Source organism: Stegostoma tigrinum, chromosome 7, assembly GCF_030684315.1.
Source record: "Stegostoma tigrinum isolate sSteTig4 chromosome 7, sSteTig4.hap1, whole genome shotgun sequence".
Classification (NCBI taxonomy): Eukaryota; Metazoa; Chordata; class Chondrichthyes; order Orectolobiformes; family Stegostomatidae; genus Stegostoma; species Stegostoma tigrinum.
This window is the reverse complement of record NC_081360.1, coordinates 86,448,464-86,473,241: the sequence shown is the minus strand read 5'-3', so window position 1 is coordinate 86,473,241 and position 24,778 is coordinate 86,448,464. Positions and strand designations below refer to the sequence as shown.

General features: G+C 41.9%; 1 protein-coding gene across 3 annotated transcripts in view; it reads right to left on the bottom strand.

The window, feature by feature from the left end:
* The window catches only part of parp14rs3 (poly(ADP-ribose) polymerase family member 14-related sequence 3), a 132,927-nt gene that overhangs the window by 56,588 nt on the left and 51,561 nt on the right, over window positions 1–24,778 (bottom strand). For 2 of the 3 annotated variants that reach the window (XM_048534287.2, XM_048534286.2), the window contains exons 2-10: window positions 20,820–21,028; window positions 13,407–13,461; window positions 13,117–13,287; window positions 11,128–11,376; window positions 10,688–10,924; window positions 8,649–10,177; window positions 7,648–7,699; window positions 6,059–6,187; window positions 5,084–5,146 (exon numbers count right to left, since the gene is read on the bottom strand). In XM_048534287.2, the coding sequence (XP_048390244.2) occupies window positions 5,084–5,146; window positions 6,059–6,187; window positions 7,648–7,699; window positions 8,649–10,177; window positions 10,688–10,924; window positions 11,128–11,376; window positions 13,117–13,287; window positions 13,407–13,461; window positions 20,820–20,996 (2,662 nt within the window). In that variant the 5' untranslated portion in view covers window positions 20,997–21,028. The remainder of the gene's footprint in view (window positions 1–5,083; window positions 5,147–6,058; window positions 6,188–7,647; window positions 7,700–8,648; window positions 10,178–10,687; window positions 10,925–11,127; window positions 11,377–13,116; window positions 13,288–13,406; window positions 13,462–20,819; window positions 21,029–24,778) is intronic. The other variant, XM_048534288.2, reaches the window with a different exon arrangement.

Here is a 24,778-nt window from a genome sequence, read left to right as displayed (position 1 = left end):
TTAAATAAATGGAGATAAGTTCAGTGGGGCAGTCAGGTTTGTCATGGCCGACCCATTGTCTCGGCCTGCTCCTGCCCCACTGAACCTATTTCCGCTTACCTCAACTCTGTCCTTTCTCCCCAGTCCAGGAACTTCCCACCTACTTCCAGGACACCACCCACACCCTCCACCTCCTCCAAGACTTACAATTCCCTGGCCCCCAACACCACTTCATCACTATGGTCTTCCAATCCCCATACACTTGCATTCCCCATGTGGATAGCCTAAAACCCGTCCACTCCTTCCCCTCTCACAGGCCCAACCAGTCCCCCTCCACCGACACCCTCATCTGCTTAACCGAACTCGTCCTTACCCCTAACAACTTCTCCTTCAACTCCTTCCACTTCCTACAGACTAAGGGGGTGGCCACGGCAACCCGCTTGGGCCCAAGCTATGCCTGCCTCTTCATAGGATACATGGAACAGTCCATCTTCCACAGCTACACTGGTCCCATCCCCCACCTCTTCCTCTGTTATATTGATGACCATATTGACGCTGTTTAATGCTCCCACGAGGAGCTTCAACTTTATTAACACCTTTCACCCCAACCTCAAATTCACCTGGACCATCTTTAATACCTCTCTCTTTTTCCTGGTCCTCTCTGTCTCCATCTCTGGTGACCGCCTTGAAACCAACATCTATTTCAAGCCCACCAACTCCCACAACAACCTAGACTACACCTCCTCTCACCCACCTTCCTGCAAGAATGCGATCTCCTACTTCCAATTGTTCTGTCTCCACTGCGTCTGTTCCTAAGGTGGGGCATTCCTCTCCTGAACTTCCCGATGTCCTCTTATTTCACAGACCGCAACAACCCATCTTTGGAGGTTGAAGACCGCATCTCTTGCGTTTCCCGCTCCTCTGTCCCACATCTCCTCCTCACAACAAAAACAAAGACAGAATCCCCCTTGTCCTCATGTATCACCCCACTAACCTTCGCTTCCAATGCATCATTCTCCACCACTTTTGCCACCTACAATCCAACCCCACAACCAAACAGATATTTCCCTCCCCACCCCTATCTGCCTTCTGTAGGGACCGTTCTCTCCGCGACTCCCGCATCCGCTCCACACTCCCCATGAACCCCACCACCTCTGGCACCTTTCCCTGTAACCACAGGAAGTGCTTCACCTACCCCTACACCTCCCCGCTCACCTCCATTCAAGGCACCAAACAAACCTTCCACTTCAGACAGAGATTCACCTACACATACGTCAATGTAGTCTTTTGCATCTACTGCTCCCTCTACATCAATGAGACCAAGCCGAGGCTCGGAGACTGCTTTGTATAGCACCTGTGCTCTGCTCGTGACAAACAACATTTTCCATTCGCGAAACATTTTAACTCCCCTCCCACCCCCTTGGTGACATGTCCATCCTGGGCCTCCTCTAGTGTCACAATGACACCACCTGCAAACTGGAGGAGCAGCACCTCGTATTCTGCCTCAGGAGCCTACAGCCCAATGTGGCCTAAATGTGGATTTTACCAGTTTCAAAATCTCCCCACCCCGGCCTCATCCCATGACCAACCCACCCTCTCACCCTGCCTCCTTGACCTGACACAACATGTCCATCTTCTCCCCCAACTCTCCACTCCTCCCACCTCACTGACCAATCCCCACCATTGCCTACCTGCTCTGACCTATCACCATCCCATTACCTTCCCCAGCCTGACCCCTCCTCTTTCCATTTATTTCATAGCTCTTTTCCCGTCTCCTCCCATTCCTGAAGAAGGGTCCCGACACAAAACATCAACTTTCCTGCTCCTCTGATGCTGCCTGGCCTGCTGTGTTCCTCCAGCTCCACACTCTGTTATGTTTGACTCCAGAATCCACAGTACTTATTATTTCTGTGGATAAGTGACTGAGATGTTAATAAGGGAGCATTTTGAGACAAGTGATCATAATTCTATTAGTTTTTAATTAGTTATGGAAAAGGATAGGCCTGGTCCACAAGCTAACGTTCTAAATTGAGGTTGGTTAATTTCGATGGTATTAGACAGGAATTTTCAAAAGTTAATTGGGAGAAGCAGTTAGTAGATAAAGCGGTCTCCAATAAATAAGACTCTTTCAAAAGCGAGATAACGAGAGTTCAGGGACAGCATGTTCCTGTTAGTGTGAACAGCAAGGCTCGCAGGAGTAAGAAACCCTGGATGACTATAGATATTTAGACTCTGGTCATGAAAAAGGAGACAGGCATAGACAACTGGGACCATGTGAATCCCTTGAGAGTATAGGAGTACACTTAAGAGGGAAATCAAGAGGCGAAAAAGGGAGCATGAGATAGCTTTGGCAGATAAGGTTAAGGAGAATCCAAAGCGATTCTACAAATACAATACAGGATAAAAGAGCAACTAGGGAGAGAATTGGACTCCTGCAATATCAACAAGGCTGTCTTTGTGTAGAACTACAGGAAATCCTAAATGAGCATGTCACATCAGTTTTTGCCATGGTGAAAGACATAGAAGCTAGGGAACTCAGCGAAATAAATGGTGATGTCTTCACAATCGTTTACATTGTAGAAGAGGAGGTGCTGGCTATCTTAAAAAACATAAAGATGGATAAAACCCCAGGCCCTGATCATGTGTATCCTGGGGCATTGTGGAAAGCTAGGAAAGAAAATGTGGGGCCCCTAGCAGAGATATTTGTATAATTGACAGTCACAGGCGATACGTTGTGGAGATGACTGGAGGGTGCCCAGCGCTGTGTCATTATTTAAAACAGGCTGCAAGGAATTACTGGCTAGTGAGCCTGATGTCAATGGTGGGTAAGTTGTTGTAGGGGATTCTGAAATACAGGATCTACATCTATTGGAAAGGCAAGGACTGATTAGGGATAGTCAGCGTGGCTTTGTGCATGGGAAATCATTTCTTACAAACTTGATAGTTTTTTTTTGATGAGGTAACCAAGAAGGTAGATGAAGGCTGAGTGACACACATTGTCTACATGGAATTTAGTAAGGCCTTCAACAAATTCTGCATGGTTGACTGCTAAATAAGGTTAGGTCACATGGGATCCAGACAAGTGGATAGAAAATTGGCTTGACAATAGGAGGCAGAGGGTGGTGGTAGAGGTTTGTTGTTCAGACTGGAGGTCTGTGACTAGCAGTATGCAGTAAGGATCATTGCTAGGCTCACAGTTGTTCATCATTTACGTAAACGATTTAGATGAGAATATAGGAGGCATGGTCAGTGGAAGACACCAAAGTTGATGGTGTAGTCAACATTGAAGAAGATTACCTAAGATTACAATGGAATCTTGCTCAACTGGGTCAGTGGACCCTGGAATGGCAGATGGAATTCAATTTTGCTAAATGCGTGGTGTTGAGTTTTGGTGAGGCAAACTAGGGGTGTATGTACACAGTTCCTTAAAAGTGGCATCATAGGTGGACAATGTGGTGAAGACAGCGTGTCACGCGCTTGCCTTCACTGGTTACAGCACTGAGTTCAGTTATTGGGACATTATATTACAGTTGTACAAGGCATTGGTAAGGCTATGTTTGGAGTACTGCATACAATTCTCATCGCACTGCTAGAAGGAAGGATGTTATTAAATTGGAAAGGGTGCAAAAACAACTTACAAGGGTATTACTGAGGCTGGAAGGTTTGAGTTATATGGAGACGCTAGAAAGGCTCTTTTTCCCTCGAGTTAGGGAGCTGAGATGACCATTTAGAGATGTATGAAATCATGAAGGGCAGAGATAGGGTGAATAGCCAAGGTCTTTTCCCCTAGGGAAATCCAGAACTAGGAGGAATAGCTTTAAGGTGAGAGGAGAAAGATTTAACAGCGACTTGAGGGGCAACGTTTTCACACAGAGGGTGGCACGTATATGGAATGGCTTTCCAGAAGAAGTGGGAAAGGGAGTATCATCACAACATTTAACAGACATTTGGATAGGTACGCGATAGGAAAGGTCAAGAGGAATATGGGCTGACACAGGCAAATGGGACCAGTTCAGTTTAGGAAACCTGGTTGGGATCGACAGGTTGGACTGAAGGGTCGGTTTCCGTGCTGTATGAGTATATTAGCCAAGGCATATAGCATTCAAGCAGAGGTTGTAATACCTGCTGGCCACTGGATTATAGGCTTTTTTGTAAAATGCTTGACTGAAACAGATTTTTTTGTTTGGGTATGACAAAAGCTGCAGTAAACTCATTGTTTTTTAAGCATACTACGATTTAATTATTCACAGCAGGCGGGATGCATAGGTCCTACAGCATTGCACTTACTACACAGCACAACTGAGTGATAACCAATCTGTTTGCTTAGAAACCCAAATCGAATCTGTGCCAAAAATTTTTATGCCACCATAATCCTGTCATAAAACCAGGAGGGCCTGTTTGAATAATTAAAGTGGTGACGTGCTTATAGCAGGGTTACAGGGGAATTAGCCCACCTGGAACCAGCATTACTTCCCAGCATTCCTTCACTGTTAGTGGAGGGGGTTGAGGTCAATTAAAGGTGCAGATATTCAGAGAGTTACACTCTTTGGCCCAGAGGTATTGATTGCCATTAACTTTGGACCCATGTTTGCCCTAGAACAGAGCTGACCTAATCTCAGTAGATTACAGGTATCACTTGGTCAATCTTAGGGGATAGTCAAGAGGACAACCCATCACCAGACTGTAACTTAAATTGCTACTAGGTTGTTAGGACAGAATAAAACGTAGGACAGAATAAAACATTCAGCTTCCCCCTCTCAGCTGTTCAATGTCATTCTGTAAATAAATTTCAGTATACTCTATCTTCTTTTCAACAGTAAACAACACCAAATCTTGATATTTTTGCAATAGGTTCAACTGATATATTGTAAGAACATATCGACTTCTCTAATTCCTTTCAATATTTTCTCATAAACTGAGAATTTCAATCTGCCCTCTTATTCTCTCGCTCCTTTTTCAATGTCTTCTTTCTTCCGATTGATAGATGCCTGAAGACTTATCAAATGTGAGGACTCATTATGCGGTTTATACACAAAATGTAGCTACTTTTCTTCCAAAGCACATATCTGAGGAAGTCACACCCCTTACTGAGCATGACCAATACCTAGTGCTTTGCATTCATCTTGCACAGAACTGCCTGCAGCTTTTAGTATTGCACCAGATACACCTGTAAGAGAAAAGAATATTTAAAAAGAAAATTGGGCCTTTGTTACTTGAAAGAAAACAGAATCATCAGTCACGCTTAGATTTTTTGTATTAATTTGGGCAATTTTAGAATTGGACGATAATGCAAATTGGTCACTGATGAGCCAACCATTTAACCTTCCCCAAAAGTTATTTTCCCTCATAGAACCCCTACAGTGTGGAAACAAGCCATTTGGCCCATCAAATCACGCTGACCCTCTGAAGAACATTCCCACCACCACCCCCCATTCTTGTAACCGTGCATTTCCCATGACTAATCCATGTACTCTGCATGTCCATGGATTCTGGGGGCAGTTTAGCGTGACCAAGTCACCCAACCTGCACATCGTTAGGCTGTGTGAGGAAAATGATGTACCCAGAGGAAACTCACACAGACACGAGGAGAAGATGCAAACTCCACACAGGCAATCGCACAAGGGTTCCTGATGGTGGGCAGCAGCAATGTTAACCACTGAGCCACCAAGCCACCCTCAGGGCTCTTTAGAGGACATTAAGTCAACACTTGAATGTTATTTGTACAATTCTGCTTCTCGCAGGCCCAAAAGAGAGGTTAATAAAAATTAAAGCAATTGCAATTTTTTTGGCTGGTCCTTTGGACCTAAATGCTCATCCACAATGGCTTCTTTATTCAGATTGAAATAATAGTTGCACTTGATAATGTCACAGAAGTTCAATTTACTATTTAATGAATGACCCCACCAGTTTCAAGTCTGCAAAGGAAAATAGTTTAAAATTGAAGCCAGTGTGAAATTTGCCGAAGAATAGTTGCATGGCCAATTTTAACTGCCTATTTCCGCACTGTTCAGATGGCTGTATGTTGCCGACATTTTTTTCCATTTAGTGTCTATTTAGAGACGTGACCACTTAGACTTACCAGAATCTAAGTTTAAATTGTTGTTGGTAGAATTTACTATGGCATCTGTACTTTCCTGCGCGATATCACCCTTTTTTAGAATTATTGTTATCCCACATATTTGTATTCCTGCTGCTGCTGGCATAGATACTGCAGAGATATCAAAACATCATTACTCTGAATTAAATGAATATATGATTTACATTTGTTATGTCGTTAAACACTAAACATTTTTCCTGTAAAATCTTAAATGATAATGAATTATAGTTTCTTTATTTTAACTGCAATTTTTATGGTTCTAACATATTTAATGGTTACAGCCCTCATTTGCAAGTCTCTGTGTTAGGATGACAGCTTGATACATGATCTATACTTGCTCCCACTTCCACCACATTTTCTATTGAATCCTTTAGTTCTATTAAGGGAGTTGCTGCCACATTATTTTTCTTGCATTCTTTCCTGTTTGTTATCTGTATTTGCATCTTAACGTAGTTCAATCAATCCACTTCCCCTCATTTATGTCCTCTTTGGGAAAATGTGTTACAAAGGGCACAGATATGACTCACATGTACATTTCCCTGACCATGCAGTGTGTGAGACGTTAAAAGGAACAAAGTAAAACATTTAAGAAAATGTTGGAACTTGCCGTACAGGGATTTCATCATTTATGATATTAAGAAAGGTGTAAAATTTGAAGCATAAATTTTAAGGGTCCCTAGATAGAGGAAACAGCCTTGAAAATAACTGAAAGCACCCACTTCCCCACCGTTGTTGTCACGGGCAATATTTTACAGAGTCTACTGCTGATTGATGGGGCAAGGTCCTTGTAACTTGTTGGAAGGCTCTTTTAAGATGGGGTTTCTGAGGACCCCAAATGGCAGTTTTTAAACCAGACATGAGTGGAAATTATGCCGTATGTGTTCCAGTCAGTATCAGCTGAATGTTGGGCCAAAGACCATCCATTCCTCCTTCTTTTTGTGAGACTGGCAGGCCCAAGGATACATATCTACATTCGCTGCTGGGACCAACGGCATGGTTCCCCTGCATCCTGTCATGAATTCAGATATCAGGCCCACATCCCACTCTTTATCCTAATTCCTTTTGATTCACAGATCAATTAGGCCTCCTGATTGTACATCAGCTCAAGGCCAAAGGGTTTTCCTGGGGCTTGCAAACTCTGACCTCAGGTCACCACAAGAACCGAACCCTGACTCTCAAATTACTCCAGGGTGTCACGATTACAGTCAATTGTCCAGCATCCTCTGGTGGTCAAGTTGATGATACCAACTCACCAGGCTCAGGGGTTGGGTGGGGGTGTGGAATAACACACTCGTGGTTTTCATCCGCCTTAAGAATCTTGAAACTACCTCACACATTATCCATTATGCTTCGTGTAAGTGGAACCGTTATTACAATAAAGGCATGAGTCAAGTCCCAGAAATTTCCCACAATTCATTCAGTCAAGCTATGCCAAAGATTAATATAGCTCATAAACTGTCATGAGAATTATGTCAACAGAAGCATTTCTAAAAACTATTGATGTTCCAATTGTATTTTGTTAAATTTGTCGATTCTACTGTCATGCTTAAACATCACGAGTAATATCTTACCTTGGGGTGGTAATATTGATGGCATGTGGATTTGTTTCTGTTGTAACATAATCTAAGCATCAAATAAACAATTGTTAAAGAGCAGGCAAGTGTGAATAAATTAACAACAATGTATTATTCCTGCAACTGGTTCAATAAATTCCTTAGGATTCTCAGCAACACAGATGTCAGCCTTTGGCCAATTCAATTTAATTCACATAGCATAACGAAACAGCTGAACACACACTTGAAATGGGGTCAAGTAAATTATACAGTTGCAGTTCAGGATAAACAAGGGAAGGGTATTGATTGATTAATTATCATCAAATTCATTGGAAGGGTTCTAGTGGTGTCCCTACCTTTGAGCCAGGAGAACCAGGTTCAAGTCCCACATACATCAGAGATGTGTAATAAAATCTCTGAACAGGTCAATTATAAAATTGTTGACTGCATTTAGTTTGGAACTGAAGGTCTAGTTAGGAAGCTGGGCACTGCACACATATATTCTGTGAATAAATCTAATGTCAAAAAAAACTCTGTAAACTGATTCTCACCTCACCATCTGGCTTGGATCTAATTTAACAGTGGCCTGAAGATTTGTGGTCTGGTACAACTACAACACTGGTACCTACCAGACAATATGGAAAACGGTGTTATGTCCTACCCAGAAAAAGCAGCACAAACCTAATCTAGTGAATTACAACTTTATCGGTATAATATTGGAACGTGTTAAAAATACAATCAAGTGGCACCAAACAGCAATTGCTACATTCAGTGAATAAAGACAGAATTACGGTTATAATGAAGTACTTCTTTTAAGCCCTTTTGAGGAGTTTTTAGCCATTTTAAGCCTCACTAGCACCATCCTTATCATGCCTCCTCCCTTCACCCTGTAATAGTTTGGGGCCTTGGCATTAATTCTACTCAACAATATACAGGGCACAAATATTCATCTGACTTTTAGACTAGTATAATGGTTTACCAGGTAAATAAGTTGAAGTCACTTGATTGTGTAGACTTACAGGTTGTGAGTGGCTTGACAAACTCTGGCACTCTTCCTTGGTTTCAATTAACAATATGCATCCATGATCTCTGGCCTTGACTTGTAGGGTATCTTTGTGTTTAGACAATGTTTTGGCCTCTCCTGGCTTGTTATAAGTATACGTTGCTGACTGAATCTGTGATAACTTATCCTTAATAACAGAAAGCGCCTCGTTCATATGCTCTGCTGTACCAGATATTTTTAAACCTGTAGAAGGCTTTCTGATATATGATATAATGATGTCTTTGTTTTGAATTTCAGGTAGTTCTGAAAGAGTGAAGCAATTTTCCATATAGTTCACCTGCATTACTGTGGCAGAAATAATTTGTGTGATCACCTCCTTATTGTCTAGGTAATTGTTTACCATTTTTGCAACATCAGCAACAATATTGGAATATCCCACAATTAATATGGTGCTTTGATTTTTCTCCACTCTGATTCTGAAGCCTGCAGTGTTTGACTTCATGTCAACTTCTAAATCATCAAGGAACCTTTTCCAGTTGTCAACTTCAGTGACATTGATGTGTCGTGGAGTCAAGTCAATCCTAATTTCCTGGAAAAGTTGCTTTATTTTATCTTCCCCTTTATTTACATCGGCCTTGACAGCCAAGAGCTCAACTGATTGTCCGCACACCAATGTGGCCCTTATACCATTTTGAATGAAGTGAGTTTGCACAAATCCCTTGAGGTCTAACAACTTGATAAAATCTGTCATGAATGAAGACTGATTGAGGGGCTTCCTCTCTAACTGTGACTGAAATTGGCTGATGATTTTCTGAGCTTGGCAAACGTCTTCCTTCAGCCCTTTCAGTTTTAAGGTCGGGGGAGCTTTGCAGGTGGTGAGTTCCACAGAGCAAACAGTGGCTTTGACCTGGCTTTGCACAAATTCCAACTCCTCGAGACTTTGCAGTAGAACCAGCTCTTCAACAGTATTTCTTTCGATATCTAATTCTTTCCTTGCTTTTTCCAATATTCCCTCTAGGACTTTGGAAGTTTCCAAAATGTTAGTTTTTTTGCCAACAAGGACAAGCTTGTTTTTTGTAGAAGAATACACAACATCAATGTCAGGTGCTCTCAGCCCCCCACTTTTGTTCTTCACTTTTTCCCACAATTCTTTATCTGTTGGAAAGTCCCTGAAGTCGAATTGCCCAATGAATTTCTGAATTGCCTCTTCTGCCAGCTTCTTCCAGTCCTTAGCAATTTTGTAGCACAACAATGTATTTGTATCAAAAGATGGCTTCAAAATCATTTGGCTTGAATTTGGAGAGTCCATAAATGTAATGTTACAATAAAAACTTTTTGCAATTTCTTTTAATCCCTGTTTACAGTGACGTGTGTTTGCAATGTAGTTGAGAAGAACAGGCTTGATGCAAATACCACATTGTTCAGGCAGTTTGAATTTTGGATCATTACCTCCACACAATGATAATTGCTGATCATGGTAATAGCGAATAACTGAAAGCTGAACACCCTTTAGGCAATGCTCCCTCTCGATGACTCTTCTTACCACTGCATAATTACAATTGGAACAATGTAAATTACACAAATAAATACATTATTTACCTAGTCTTTTGTAGACTTACAACACACTGTCAGTCTGTAGGAGAGTCTTATTTAACTAAAATAGTTAGGTCTGTTTCCTTCCCTGTGAATGTTTTCAGATCTGCTTCATATTTTGAGCACATTCTATTTTTATTTCAGACTTACAGCAACCAGAGCATTTTGCCTTGATTCCACATATGTTTCTCAACTTTTAAGTGCAATTTCATTCAGCTGCCATTGTGGGTCTGCCACTGAGGTGGATACCTGAATCAATTCCGGAATTGACATTTTGATGGGAAAGGGACAGTAAATCAATTTTCCCAGTTGTAATTATTCCCTGACCCAATCTTTCGGCAAGTTGGGTTAAAATCAGGGCCATGAATAGTTATTATGAAACTTAGAAACAATGTGGTGGAAAAGGCAAAAATTTAACATTTGAATTATGAAATACTATTTTAAAAAATAGAAATACCATACCCTCATGATCTTGGTAGCGAATAATAGCTTTCTCTGCATCTCTTTGAAGAATTATTTCAGTGATATCTCCACCACCACTGTGATTTGTACTTGAAAAGTACAAGTCAAGCAAATAATCACTCAAACTGGGCTGAACTCCTTCTATCTGCACTGAATTTGTCTTGGCCAGTCGTTTGGCAGTGATGCAACTGTTTTCAAATGGCTTCTGACCACAATTCTTCAGAAAGGAATTGGCATCTAATAAAGCAATGTAATGAAAAGTTCTATATTACAGCACAATAGACATTCTTTACGATTTGCCACACAGATTTCAGGGAAACCATTTCATTAAGTCCCATCTATCAATCACACTGGCTTCAATTCCAAACATGCAAATAAATAAGTCACTATTAACCGACGAAAAATTGCTAAAAAAACCCACAAAATTTAAGAATACCAACCTATATCAGTCTCAAATGTGATCACCACTGTTTCACCGTCCTGCAAAGGTTCAATATGATGCCGTGTGCTATTACTGAGACTGTCAATGTACAGTGAAATATGATCTAATCTCGAATTAACATCAAAACCTTTCAAAAGAAAAGTTCGGGGCTCATATTTTTCATCTTCTTTTCTTTTATCATATAATTGCACATCCAGAGTTTTGCCACCCAGCTTGTGCTGTTTTAGTGAAATTATTTTTTCCAAATCTGTAAACACCAAACAGAAAAGCAAAACAATCAGTCAATTTTTTATTTATGTGCACCTTACCTTATATTACCCTTAATAAGCATTGTGGTCAATAGAAATGGCACAAGTCCAACTGTTTTGTGCATAACCTAATGTAACAGGCAACCAAGGAGAGACTGTGCTGAAAATGTTCATGAAGTCATTTTCAGCTACCTCAGCAATTCACAGATACTCACTGCAAATTGTGAACTAAGGATAGTTTGTGAGAGAACTGTCAGTCTTACACATTACCTTTTTGAGCAAAAATTTAAATTGCTGGATAAGCTCAGCAGGTCTGGCAGCATCTGTGGAGAGAAATCTGAGTTAATGTTTTAAGTCGAAACATTAACTCTGATTTCTCTCCAACAGGTGCTGCCAAACCTGTTGTGTTTTTTCAGCAATTTATATTTTTGTTTCTCATTTTCATTATCTACAGTTCTTTCAATTTTTAATTAAATTTTTGAGCACGTCAGTGATAAGTTAAAAAAAAATCTGCATTAGTGAGTTTTGGTGCTGTGAGTGCCTTCCACACAAAATAATTACTGTTGTTAAATCAGATCTGAGAATGTTTGGTGTGATGCTGACCTTGATGTTACTGAAAAGGTTTATTTGTCTCTTCTCTCCAGTAGCAGGCTCAACAGCTTGTGAATAAGCTTATCCTGTTCTGGGATTTTTGAGAGATTTTACTTACGGAAAATGATTTTGAGACTGAGTTATGTTTAATTGTTGTGCTTTAAAAACAAAGTGATCTGGCAAAGATTTACAATGGAATGGTCAAATGCAATAGATATTTAATAAAATGTTTTAAAGCTGGCCTACCATTTCAATGAAACATATACATTAAGGATCTTTGGCCTTGTCCCATTTCTTGTCATTAACACAAGACATAAAACCGTTCATAATATCATCTCAGATGGTCAAACAAATATGCATTCAAATTAGGCCCAAATCCAGGAATAGCTCAGGCTTCTGACAACAGCTAACTTTTCAACAGTTGCAGATGGAAGTCAAAAATTCCACTTTATGTCTTACCCATGAACCGATGAAAGGGCTTCCATGATTACATCACTTGTTACATTATAATTTACATGGGTACTGGGTAGTACAGGCATAATTCCTCATTGTAAGCTTTTCAGAAACTTACGAGACCGCTCAGGACACCTACACTTATGAGGATGTTGAAACTGAGCCCAAAATCTGAAACTGAGGTGAAAAACCTAACATAGCATTCAATGGGTTATTGTAAATCATGGGCAGTGAGATTAATACATCCTTCTAAAGCCTGGGATTGCTATTTGGGTGAAATTCTATGATTACATTGAATGGTATTCCCTCAATTCTTTCCTTCCATATCTCAATCAGCTTTGCTCTCTCTGTCTTCCCCTTTTATAAATCAGGCACTTGCTTTTAGAAATAAAGTCCAGAACTGACACTATGTATTAGTCTCTTAATAAATGGAGTATGTGCTGTATAAAGCAGAAACTATTAATAATTCTACTTGAATATTACTTTTATTTAATCTTACTGTTCATTTGTGCCATTAAAAAAAACAAATTCTATGGACTCCTGTGCAGAATATTAGCACACCAATGCACAGCTTAATGTTATATAAATAGTAGGTATCTGCCGAATGCAATCATTTCTATTTTGGTACCTTTAGATTTCTGCCACGTATTCTCATCGCTTCCCTCAATGTCACAGTTAATGAAATATACATTTACCGTCTCTGCTTGAGCAGGTTACAAACCAAGAAGTTACGCCATTTTCATGGATTTCCACATCTGACGCAAACTTTTCAAAATACATTGCTACAATGTCTGCATCTAATGGACCGTCACTGCTGACCAGCAGCTGATTGAGGCAGGTGTCCTCTGTGTTGGATGGCTCTGGAACTGAAAAAGAAAAATCTACATGTGAAGGTGATATTTTTCCCCTGCCATAAAAAACAATTGTGACACATAATGATGGGTATGATAAGATAAAATTAATTCTGCAGAAACAAAGTCTGTACCTGATCCTTCCACTGGAACTGAAGATCCTTTATTTTGAGATCCCTTTGTTAGCCTCTGCAGGAGAGGGAAAAGGGAGCATTCGTAGAATTTCTACAGTGCAAAAACAGGCTGTTCAGCCCAATAAATCCACACTGACACTCTTGAACTGCATCCCACCCAATTACCTTAATCCCTACATTTCCAATGGATAACCCGCACCCCCCCCACACCCCCACCCCCCCCCCCCCACCCCCCCCCCCCCCCCTTCAACCTATGCATCTCTGGACACTGTAAGCATGATCAATCCACCTGACCTGCCCATCTTTGGACTGTGAGAGGAAGCCGGAACACCCAGAAGAAATCTGCACAGACCCAGGGAGAATATGTAAACTTCACACAGACAGTTGCCTGAAGCTGGGATTGAACCCAGATCCCTAGAGCTGTGAGACAGCAGCGCTAACTACTGAGCCACTAAGCTGCCTACAGCACAGAACTATTTATTATTGTGTTCTGTGTAAAGTAGCCGTATGTTTGATTTGGAATTAATGAAAATAAAGACCACAAATAGAATAAAAATTAATCAGCTTGCTTTCCATTTTTCTGCTAATTTTCTCTTCTCCCCTAAATGTCTCATCCTGAGGTATTCTTCCATCACAGGTTTATATATTTTGGTCTTGCTATGATCCTAGCTAATGTTATTAGAGGGCAAGACTGATCCCAGACTGGAATCTGTCTTATTAGATCACATTTTAAAACATTACAGCAGAATACAGATAGACTGGAGAGCTGGGCGGATAAATGGCAGATGGAGTTCAATCCAGGCAAATGCGAGGTGATGCATTTTGGAAGATCAAATTCAAGGGTGAACTATACAATAAATGGAAAAGTCCTAGGGAAAATTGATGAACAGAGAGATCTGGGTGTTCAGGTCCATTGTTCCCTGAAGGTGACAACGCAGGTCAACAGGGTGGTCAAGAAGGCATATGGCATGCTTTCCTTCATTGGACGGGGTATTGAGTACTAGAGTTGGCAGGTCATGTTGCAGTTGTACAGGACTTTGGTTCGGCCACATTTGGAGTACTGTGTACAGTCTGGTCACCACATTACCAAAAGGATGTGGATGCTTTGGAGCGGGTGCAGAGGAGGTTCACCAGGATGTTGCCTGGTATGGAGGGTGCTAGCTATGAAGAGAGGTTGAATAGATTAGGGTTATTTTCATTGGAAAGACGGAGATTGAGGGGGGGCCTGATTGAGGTCTACAAAATCATGAAGGATACAGACAGAGTGGATAGCAAGAAGCTTTTTCCTAGAATGGGGGACTCAATTACTAGGGATCATGAGTTCAAAGTGAGAGGAGGAAAGTTTAAGGGAGATATGCGTGGAAAGTTCTTTACGCAGAGGGTGGTGGGTGCCTGGAACGTGTTGCCAGCGGAGGTGGTAGACGCAGATACGTTAACGTCTTTTCAGATATATTTGGACAGGTACATGGATGGGCAGGGAGCAAATGGACACAGACCGTTAGAAAATAGATGACAGGTTAGACAGAGGATCTTGATCGGCACAGGCTTGGAGGGCCGAAGGGCCTGTTCCTGTGCTGTTGGTTTCTTTGTTCTTTGTTTTTTTTATTATCAACATGGTCTTTCAAAGAAACGTAACTATGCAATGTTCTAAATTTGGTCTAACAATGAAACAAACGCTCATTATATGAAAGAAATGAAGCTAAAATAAAACCAAAGAATTTACTCATAGCACAATTTGAAAGACTTCAGCACACACAGAGAAACAAAATCCCCCTGTTCCTTTATTCGAAACACCACAGAAAAAGTCCTTTTTATCATATCTATAGAATTGCAATGTTGGATAAAGTATTTGTGGATTGAAAAGCAGGACATTAGAATTTGGTGTTTGTAAATTGTAGAATCCCTACAATATAGAAACAGGCCCTTTGGCCCAACAAGCTCAGAGTATCCCATCCAGACCTAGCCCCCTAATCTACACATTTCTGAACACCACCAGCAATTTAGCATGGCCAATCCACCTAGCCTGCACATCTTTGGATTGTGGGAGGAAACTGGAGCACCCGGGCGAAACCCAAGCAGACATGGGGAGAATGTGCAAACTCCATACAGACAAGTGCCTGAGGATAGAATTGACCCCACATCCCTGGCACTGTGGGGCAGCAGTGCTAACTGGTGAGCCACTGTGCCACCTCAATATTGGTGTTTGTAAAATAATAGTGGGGGAAAGCAGCGTGTGGTCCCATTAAAAGATGATGTACTTTTTCGATGCTTAGAGATTCAAAAAGGATGTTTGTGGGCCGCAGCTTATGGGTTTGCAGGTGCACAGAGAGCACCTGAACTGAAACATTTGTATCAAAAGGCCGTACAGTTAGCAGGCCAAGCTGCAGTTTCTATCAAGACAATAAATTTTGAACTTAGCCAATTAGTTTCTACCAGGCACTTGAAGAACAAAGAAAATTACAGCAGAGGAACGGGCCCTTCGGCCCTCCAAGCCTGCACTGATCCAGATCCTCTATAAACCGATTGCCTATTTTCCAAGGATCTGTACCCCTGTGTTCCCTGCCCATTCATGTATCTGTCTAGATATGTCTTAAATGGCGCTATTGTGCCTGTCTCTACCACCTCCACTGGTAACGCATTCCAGGTACCCACCACCCTATGCGTAAAGAACTTTCCACGCATATCTCCCTTAAACTTTCCCCCCTTACCTTGAAATCGTGACCCCTAGTAATTGAGTCCCCTACTCAGGGAAAAAGCTTACTGCTATCCACCCTGTCTATACCCCTCATGATTTTGTAGGCCTCAATCAGGTCCCCCCTCAACCTCTGACTTTCTAATGAAAATAATCCTAATCTACTCAACCTCTCTTCACAGCTAGAGCCCTCCACACCAGGCAACATCCTGGTAAGCCTCTTCTGCACCATTTCCAAAGCATTCACACAACCAGAACTGTATGCAGTATTCCAAATGTGATCGACTGTATACAACTGTAACATGGCCTTGCCAACTCTTGTACTCAATATCCCATCCGATGAATGGAAGCACGCTGTATGCATTCTTGACCACTCTATCGACTTGCGTTGCCACTTCCAAGGTACATTGGACCTGAACACCCAGATCTCTCTGTGCATCAATATTCCCCAGGGCTTAGATACCAAAAACCCATTAAATTTAAATCCGGTGGTTTTAACAAGATAGGACAAATCCAATTGTAAGAAATTGATATGTTATAAAGAGTATAAAAGAAGATGGCAGTTGGGCAAAGACAGGAGAACGAACTGCCACCTGCCAGAGTTAGCAGCTCTCAGCTCTGAAGAAAGAATCGCTGGCTCTTATAGTCTTCTCTAAGTTTTAGAGAAAATACCACCTAAATCAAAGTTACCTATGGCACAACTAGTTAACATTCCTGACAGATGAATTGATGGAGAAGGTGTTCCGGTCAAAACATTCTACGGAGAAGTCAGAGAACATTCTGGAGGACACACAACCTGGCTGTAAATTTTTTTAAATTTTATTTTATGAAAGTGGGACTTCTATTTATTAGAACAGCATACCATTACAATCTTGTTTTATTCGAGAACAGTTATTAGTCAGAAGGGGTTTATTTGGTTTGTTAATAATTTAGTTAATTTGTTCAATGTTGGGGTTAGATAAATAAATTATAACTTATTGATTGTAAACATGATTGTCAGGGGTTTGTTTTATTTAATCACCAGAAGCTGTTGAAAGGCAGATTATGCTTCTTCTCACATTCCTTTTTAACAGATTATAGGGCAAGGCACTCCTCTTTGGGCATTGATTTTAGTTTTAAGGGTTGGGGAGCGGTCAACCTCTGCTTTATAGTGATAGGTTCGGACTTAACTGTTTCTTTAAATTCCTGATTTTGAGAGTTTGACAATCCTTTCTTTAATTATTCACAAACAACTGAGCTTAAATTTTCATAGCTTTAATTAGATTTCTAAACAAACACATTTGGTATGAAATTTTCATACTAAAAGCCAGGTGCCAAATTGTGCCCAATTGGTCTGAAATAACTCCTTTCTCCAGGAAAAACTGCACCCACATCAAACCTCCGAAAGGTTGTCTGTGAAGTGAAACCAAAAGCTTTTCAATCTTTGGGTTTCATGATTCTTGCATACCAAAACAATATAATTCTTTTCATTATTTTCTTTGTTTGATCATAGAACTCTCACAACATAAACAAATTCACATTGTCACTCAGGGATTTTACTTTTGGACACCTGCTGGTTTAAAATCATTCCTTTAGAAAGGCTGACAAACAGGCATCATCACAAGTACAGATTTCTGAAGGAGAATTCAAAAAGTAAACAAATATCTACAGAAAAGAGACTTCAGTGAGCCATTTATGCTCAAGGCAGATGGTCCCGTACTATCAGCTTGTGACAAAAGTGACAACATACCTTGAGATTATACCAGAGTTTTATAATGTTAACCAGAGTTGAAGATTCCTATTCCGTGAGTTTCAACTCACAAACTTTGACGTGAGACAACAAGGTGCAGAGCTGGTTGAACACAGGAGGCTAAGCAGCATCAGAGGAGCAGGAAGGCTGACGTTTCAGGCCTAAAACCATCTTCCGAAATGGGGGAGGGGAAGGGGGATCTGAAATAAATAGGGAGAGAGGGGGAGGTGGATAGAAGATGGATAGAAGAGAAGATAGGTGGAGAAGAGATAGACAGGTCAAACAGGCAGGGATGGAGTCAGTACACGTGAGTGTAGGTGGGGAGTTAGGGAGGGGAAAGGCCAGTCCAGGGTGGACAGACAATTCAAGGGGGTGGGATGACACTAGTAGATAGGAAATGGAGGTGCGGCCTGAGGTGGGAGGAGGGGATAGGTGGGAGGAAGGTGAAGTTAGGGAGGCAGGGACAAACTGGGATGGTTTTGGGATGCAGTAGGGGGAGGGGAGATTTTGAAGCTTGTGAAGTCCCCTTTTCTCCCCCTTGGTCCAGGAACTCCCCACCTACATCCGTGGCATGACCCATGCCCACCACCTCCTTGAAAACTTCCAATTCCCTGGTGCCCACCACCTCACATTAACCATTGATGTCCAGTCCCTATACAGCTGCATTCCCCGTTCAAATGGCCTAAAGGCCCTCCAGTTCTTCCTGTCCCACAGGCCCGACCAGTCCCCCTCGACTGAAATCTTCATCCATTTAGCAGAACTCGTCCTCACGCTCAACAACTTCTCTTTTAATTCCTCCCACTTCCTATAGATTAAGGGGGTGGCCGTGGGTACCCACATGGGCCCAAGCTATGCCTGCCTCTTTGTAGGTTACGTGGAACAATCCCTCTTCCGTAGATACATTGGCCCTAAACCCCACCTCTTCCTCCGTTACATTGATGACTGTATCAGCTCTGCCTCGTGCTCCCACGAGGAGCTCAAACAGTTCATCAACTTCAGCAACACCTTCCACCCCAACCTCAAGTTCACCTGGACCATCTCTGATACCTCTCTCTTGTTCCTGGACCTCTCTGTCTCCACTCCTTGCAATCATCTTGAAACCGATATCCATTTCAAGCCCACTGACTTCCACAGCTCCCTAGAATCCTCCCACTCAGCTGCCTGCAAAAATTCCCATCCCCTATTCCTTCGCCTCTGCTTTTTTTTTTACCAGAATGAGACATTTCACTCCCAAACATCTCAGATGTCCTCGTTTTTAAAGGACCGCAACCTCCCCCCACTCAGTGGTCGAGAACACTCTTGAATGTGTCTCCCGCATTTCCCGCAGCTCATCACTCATACCCCCTCCCTGCAATAACAGGCAAAACAGAATCCCTCTCATCCTGCCGTATCACCCCACCAATCTCCGAATTCAACGCATCATCCTCTGACACTTCCGCCTTCTGCAATCCATCCCCACCCTTATCTGCTTTCCGGAGAGACCACTCTCTCTGCGACTTCCTTGTCTGCTCCACACTCCCCGCCAACCCCACCACACCCAGCACTTTTCCCTGCAACCGCAGGAAGTGCTGCACTTGCTCCTTCACCTTCGCCCTCAACCCCATCCCAGGCCCCAAGATGACTTTCCACATCAAGCAATTTCACCTGCACATCTTCTAATGTGGTATACTGCATCTGCTGTTCTCGTTGTGGCCTCCTCTACACTGGGAAAACCAAGCGGAGGTTTGGGGGCCACTTTATGGAACGCCTACGCTCAGTTCGCACTAAACAACTGCACCTTCCAGTCACAAACTATTTCAACTCACCCTCCCACTCGTCAGACGACATGTTCATTCTGGGCCTCCCGCAGTGCTACAACGATACCACCCTAAGGTTGCAGGAGCAGCAACTCATATTTCATTTGGGAACTCTGCAGCCCAATGGTATCAATGTGGATTTCACAAGCTTCAAAGTCTCCCCTCCCCCCACTGCATCCCAAAACCAGCCCAGCTCGTCTCCACCTCCTTAACCTGTCCTTCCGCCCACGTCAAGCCCCACCCCCATTTCCTCGCTAGTAGCCTCATCCTGCCCCCTTGACCTGTCCGTCCTCCCTGGACTAACCTACCCCTCCCTAATTCCCCACCTACACTCACCTTTCCTGGCTCCATCCCCATCTCTTTGACCTGTCTGTCTCCTCTCCACCTATCGTCTCCTCTATCCATCTTCTATCTGCCTCCCCTCCTCCCTATTTATTTCAGAACCCCCTTCCCCTCCCCCATTTCTGGAGAAGTTTCTAGGTCTGAAACGTCAGATTTCCTGCTCCTAAGATGCTGCTTGTCCTGCTGTGTTCATCCAGCTTTACACCTTGTTGTCTCAGATTCTCCAGCATCTGCAGTCCCTATCTCGGAAACAACTTTGAGGTAATGATTTGCAGAGAAGAAGAAGGCAAAGCATTCTCCTCCTCAGGTTAGTTATTGTCGGTTCTGTGTGTACAAATCTAAAATACTCCCACCAGCTGGGACTCTCAATCTGTTATGTGACTGAAGACTGTTGCAGCCTGTGTGAGTTTTGTATCATCTCAAACTATTTTTAATTATCGTTATATCTTTCCTTGAGTAAATATTGTTTGCCCTAAACAGTTCTTTAACTTGCTACTCAGGCAATCTGTTTGATCTGCTCCCTCTCACTATATAATTGGCAAAATGGTGAACATAAAGGTCCATCATTCTTCTTGATCATAGGGTTACTCTCTCAGAGATGGCTAGTGGCCACTTAACCAGAGGATCATTATACTTACAGGTCAGATGAGAAGTTCAGTCTTCGTAGTCACCTGAGCTGCTGCAGGAATTCAACCCAAGATGTTACCATCATTCTACAATGCAAGCCAGCTGTCTAGCCAACTGAGCTAACCAATCTCATTCTTCAAACTCAAAACTTGTATTGACCAGTGGAGGAGTGGGTCAAGTGAAGGCATTAGACCATATTCCTCAACATTATATATGTAGTCACTTACCTGTTCATGTGTGTTGTGGTCTGGTGAAGTGGTCAGTAACTGGCTTTGTTCTATTGCTGGCTCTTTGCTGGAGTGTGCTGACACTTTATTGGAGCTCACTGAACTATCTCCCGTATCATCGCCCTCATAGCCTATAACTCGAAGCTGAACAGTCTCTGCGGCCAATAGTGGTACCATGTGGAACTCACTCTTCAACACGTTTTCCTGTGCTGATAATACAGAATAAACACAAAACATTTATTTTCAGAATTTTTCAAAAATAGCATACCTTTATACAACTCTTAACAATTGGATTATCATTTCCAGTGATAATCATCAATGTGGCGCTTATCAACTTTCTAACTACATTAAATTAGTAAAATCTGTATGCATCATTCTGTCACTACAATCACACTATTTTCAACCCAACTATATTAGGGCCTGAATATGGATGTGAGTTTGCTCGCTGAGCTGGAAGGTTTGTTTTCAGACGTTTCGTCACCATATTAGGTAACATCAACAGTGAGCCTCCGACGAAGCACTGGTGTTATGTCCCGCTTTCTATTTTCTTAGGCATTTGTGCAGGAAGTACAGCTGTTCGCGGGTGGCACTCTGTCAGATGGCATTGGTTTCCCATCTTTGGGCCAGTTTTAGCATATTGCGCCCATAGGTGCTAGCGAGTTTTGAGAAGATTTGTAGCTCAGGTTGTGGTAACCTCAACCTCAGCGACCAAACTCACATCCAGAACCTCAACCTGAGCTACAAATCTTCTCAAAACTCTCTGGCCTGAATATTTCCAGGCTTCAGATAGCAATATGTGCCATAGTGAAGAAGGCATTTGATATGCTTGTCTTTATTGGTCAGTGCATTGACTATATGAGTTGGGAGGTCATGTTGCGGCTGTACAGGACATTGGTGAGACCCCTACTGGAATATTGTGTGTAATTCTGGTCTCCCTGCTATAGGAAGGATGTTGTGTAACTTGAAAAGATTCACAAAGATATTGCCAGGGTTAGAGGGTTTGACCTACAGGGAGAGGCCGAACAGACTGGGGCTATTTTCCCTGGATCGTTCAAGGCTGAGGGGTGACCTTATAGAGGTTTATAAGATCATAGAACATAGAACATAGAAAATAGAACATTACAGCACAATACAGGCCCTTCGGCCCTCAATGTTGTGCCGACTTGTCATAACGGTCTGAAGTCCATCTAACCTACACTATTCCATGTACGCCTATCATGAGGGACATGGATAGGGTAAATAGACAAGGTCTTTTCCACAGGGTGGGGAGTCCAAAAACTAGAAGGCAAAGGTTTAAGGTGAGAGGCGAAAAGGTTTAAAAGGGTTCTAAAGGGCAAATTTTTCACGCAGAAAGCAGTGTGTGTATGGAACGAGCTGCCAAAGGAAGTGGTGGAGACTGGTACGATTACATTATTTAAAAGGCATCTGGATGGGTATATGAATAGGAAGAGTTCAGAAGGATATGGGCCAATTGCTGGTAAATGGGACTAGATTAATTTAGGCTGTCTGGTCGGCATGGATGAGTTGGGTCAAAGAGTCTGTTTCTGTGCTGTATATCTCTATGGCTCCATCTGCCAAGGTGTGGCCATCTGAAATATGAAAATAGGCAACTGAAGTCATGAGTCGCACAAATATAATAATATATCATTCCTGTCAACCAACATCTCTGGCATTGAAAATTAACATGAAATTTTTAAAATTCATTTTCAGGACGTGGGACAAGTGAACACGTCAGACTGCACACCCCCCAACTCAATCTTGTCAAGAATGTCGAAGAGCATGAGGCACATATGTGCTTACATATGCAGATAATGATGCTTCAGGTTTTAGAGATTCAATCACATTTTTTACATGTAATTTAATCAATTCGGAAGTCAAGCCAAGAATTCTTCAGCCTGCCACCATAGGGCTTAACTAGCAATGCTGAAGTCGAGAGTTCATAAGACCACTATGGATTCAACAGGCCTTAATTTGTTTGCCAGCACCAGAAATATTACCATGGATTATTGTAAAAGTCCACTATTTAAAGAGCTGCACTATTAGGTCCTGGTGATAAGGGCTCCGAACTATTATAAACCCATTAATGTTCTTCAGGGAAGAGGGTGGGAGAAGCAGTGACCTAGTGGTATTACCACTAGGCTATCAATCAGAAAATCACTAAACTATCAATCAGAAAATCGGCTAATGGAATTTGAATTCAATAATAATCCAGAATCAAGAATCTACTGATGACCATAAGGTAACTGCTGAGGGGGAGAAAAACCCATCTGGTTTACTAATGCCCTTCAGGGAAAGAAATCTGCCATCCTGACCTGACCTGGTCTGGCCTACATGTGACTCCAGGCCCACAGCAATGTGGTTGTCTCTGAATTGGCCTAGCAAGGTACTCAGTTCAAAAGCACCTAGAGACAGGCAATAAATGCTGTTCAGCTGGGAACACCCACATCCCACACATGAATAAAAAAAGCTTGCCATCCCTATCTGCACGCCCATCTTGTCTCTATTCCCTCAAGTAAATATTAAAAGAAATAAGCATCTACGTCTGCTTCATCTGCTAATACGAAGGAGTTGTACCATTAGGCCATGGTGATAAAGGCTGCTAACTGTATAGAATCCCACTTGACACTGTGTGTCAACTCTAGTATTTTATAATGTCATAAAAGCCAAAAGAACTGCAGATGCTGTAAATCAGGAACAAAAACTAAAGTTACTGGAAAAGCTCAGCAGGTCTGACAGCCTTTGAGAAGAGAAATCAAACTTAACATTTTGGGTCTAGTGAGCCTTCCTCAGGACTGAGACCCCAGTTCTGGGTAAAGATCACTGAATCCGAAACGGTAACTCTGATTTCTCTTCACAGATGCTGCCAGACCTGATGAACTTTTCTAGTAACTTCTGTTGTTGTTTCTATAAGATCATGGCTGATTCTACATTCCCAATAATCTTTCATTCCCTTGGTAATCAAGCATCTAGCATCCCTGCCTTAAAAATATTTAAAGATGCTACATCTAAAACCTTTGGTGCAAGGAAATCCCAAAGACTTACAAATAGAAACAATAAATCTTCATCTCTGTGTAAATGGACATCCCCTTTTTTTAACCTCTGACTCCTTGTTCTAGATTCTTCTGCAAGAAACATCTTTTCAACATCCACTCAGTCAAGTGTCCTCAGGATATTATCATATCATGCATTAATTTATATGGGTGTGTCACAAAACAGATCCTCTGGACAGAGCGAGCAAGTGTCCATGCCATATTATTATGACCACAGGACATGACTATAATAGCATGAAATATTAAAACATTAAATTATCATCAATTAGCAACTTTCAAGGAGGATAGCAACTAAAAGAATTCATTTTTCTTTGTGGAAAGTTGCTTCCAAGACATTTTGTAATAGTGCATTCAGGCTCACTGTGGCAAATCACTATGTTAAAAAAGATGCCTAATTTCCTTGCCAGAGTTTCGCTCATTATCTAAAATTTGGGCCCATGAGGTTATTGATCCATCCACCACCAACATCGGTTTCAACTTATTTGCTCCATCAAAACAGTAGTTAATTATGGAACAAATTGTGCACAACATGTATCAATATTAACAACAGCAACATTGGTTACATATCTGATCATGAATGTGAATTGCCAAATATGTAATCAGACACATTTTAAAAGAGTAGTTAGAATGATATTCATTTAAGTCATAAAATCATGCTAGTACAAGGAAATTTCTTTTGGGGAATTCTGCAACACTGCATACAATCTTCCCCCTGCTTCTAATCTGTGTGCTAATCAGGTGTGGATAGGTTGGATAGTCAGAGGGCTTTTCCTCAGGTTGGAAATGTCAAATAATAGGAGGCATAAGTTTAAGATGAGAGGAAGAAAGTTAAAATGAGATGTGCGAGCCAAGTGTTTACGCAGAGAATGGTAAGTGCCTGAAATTGTGACAGAAACAGATACGTCAGCA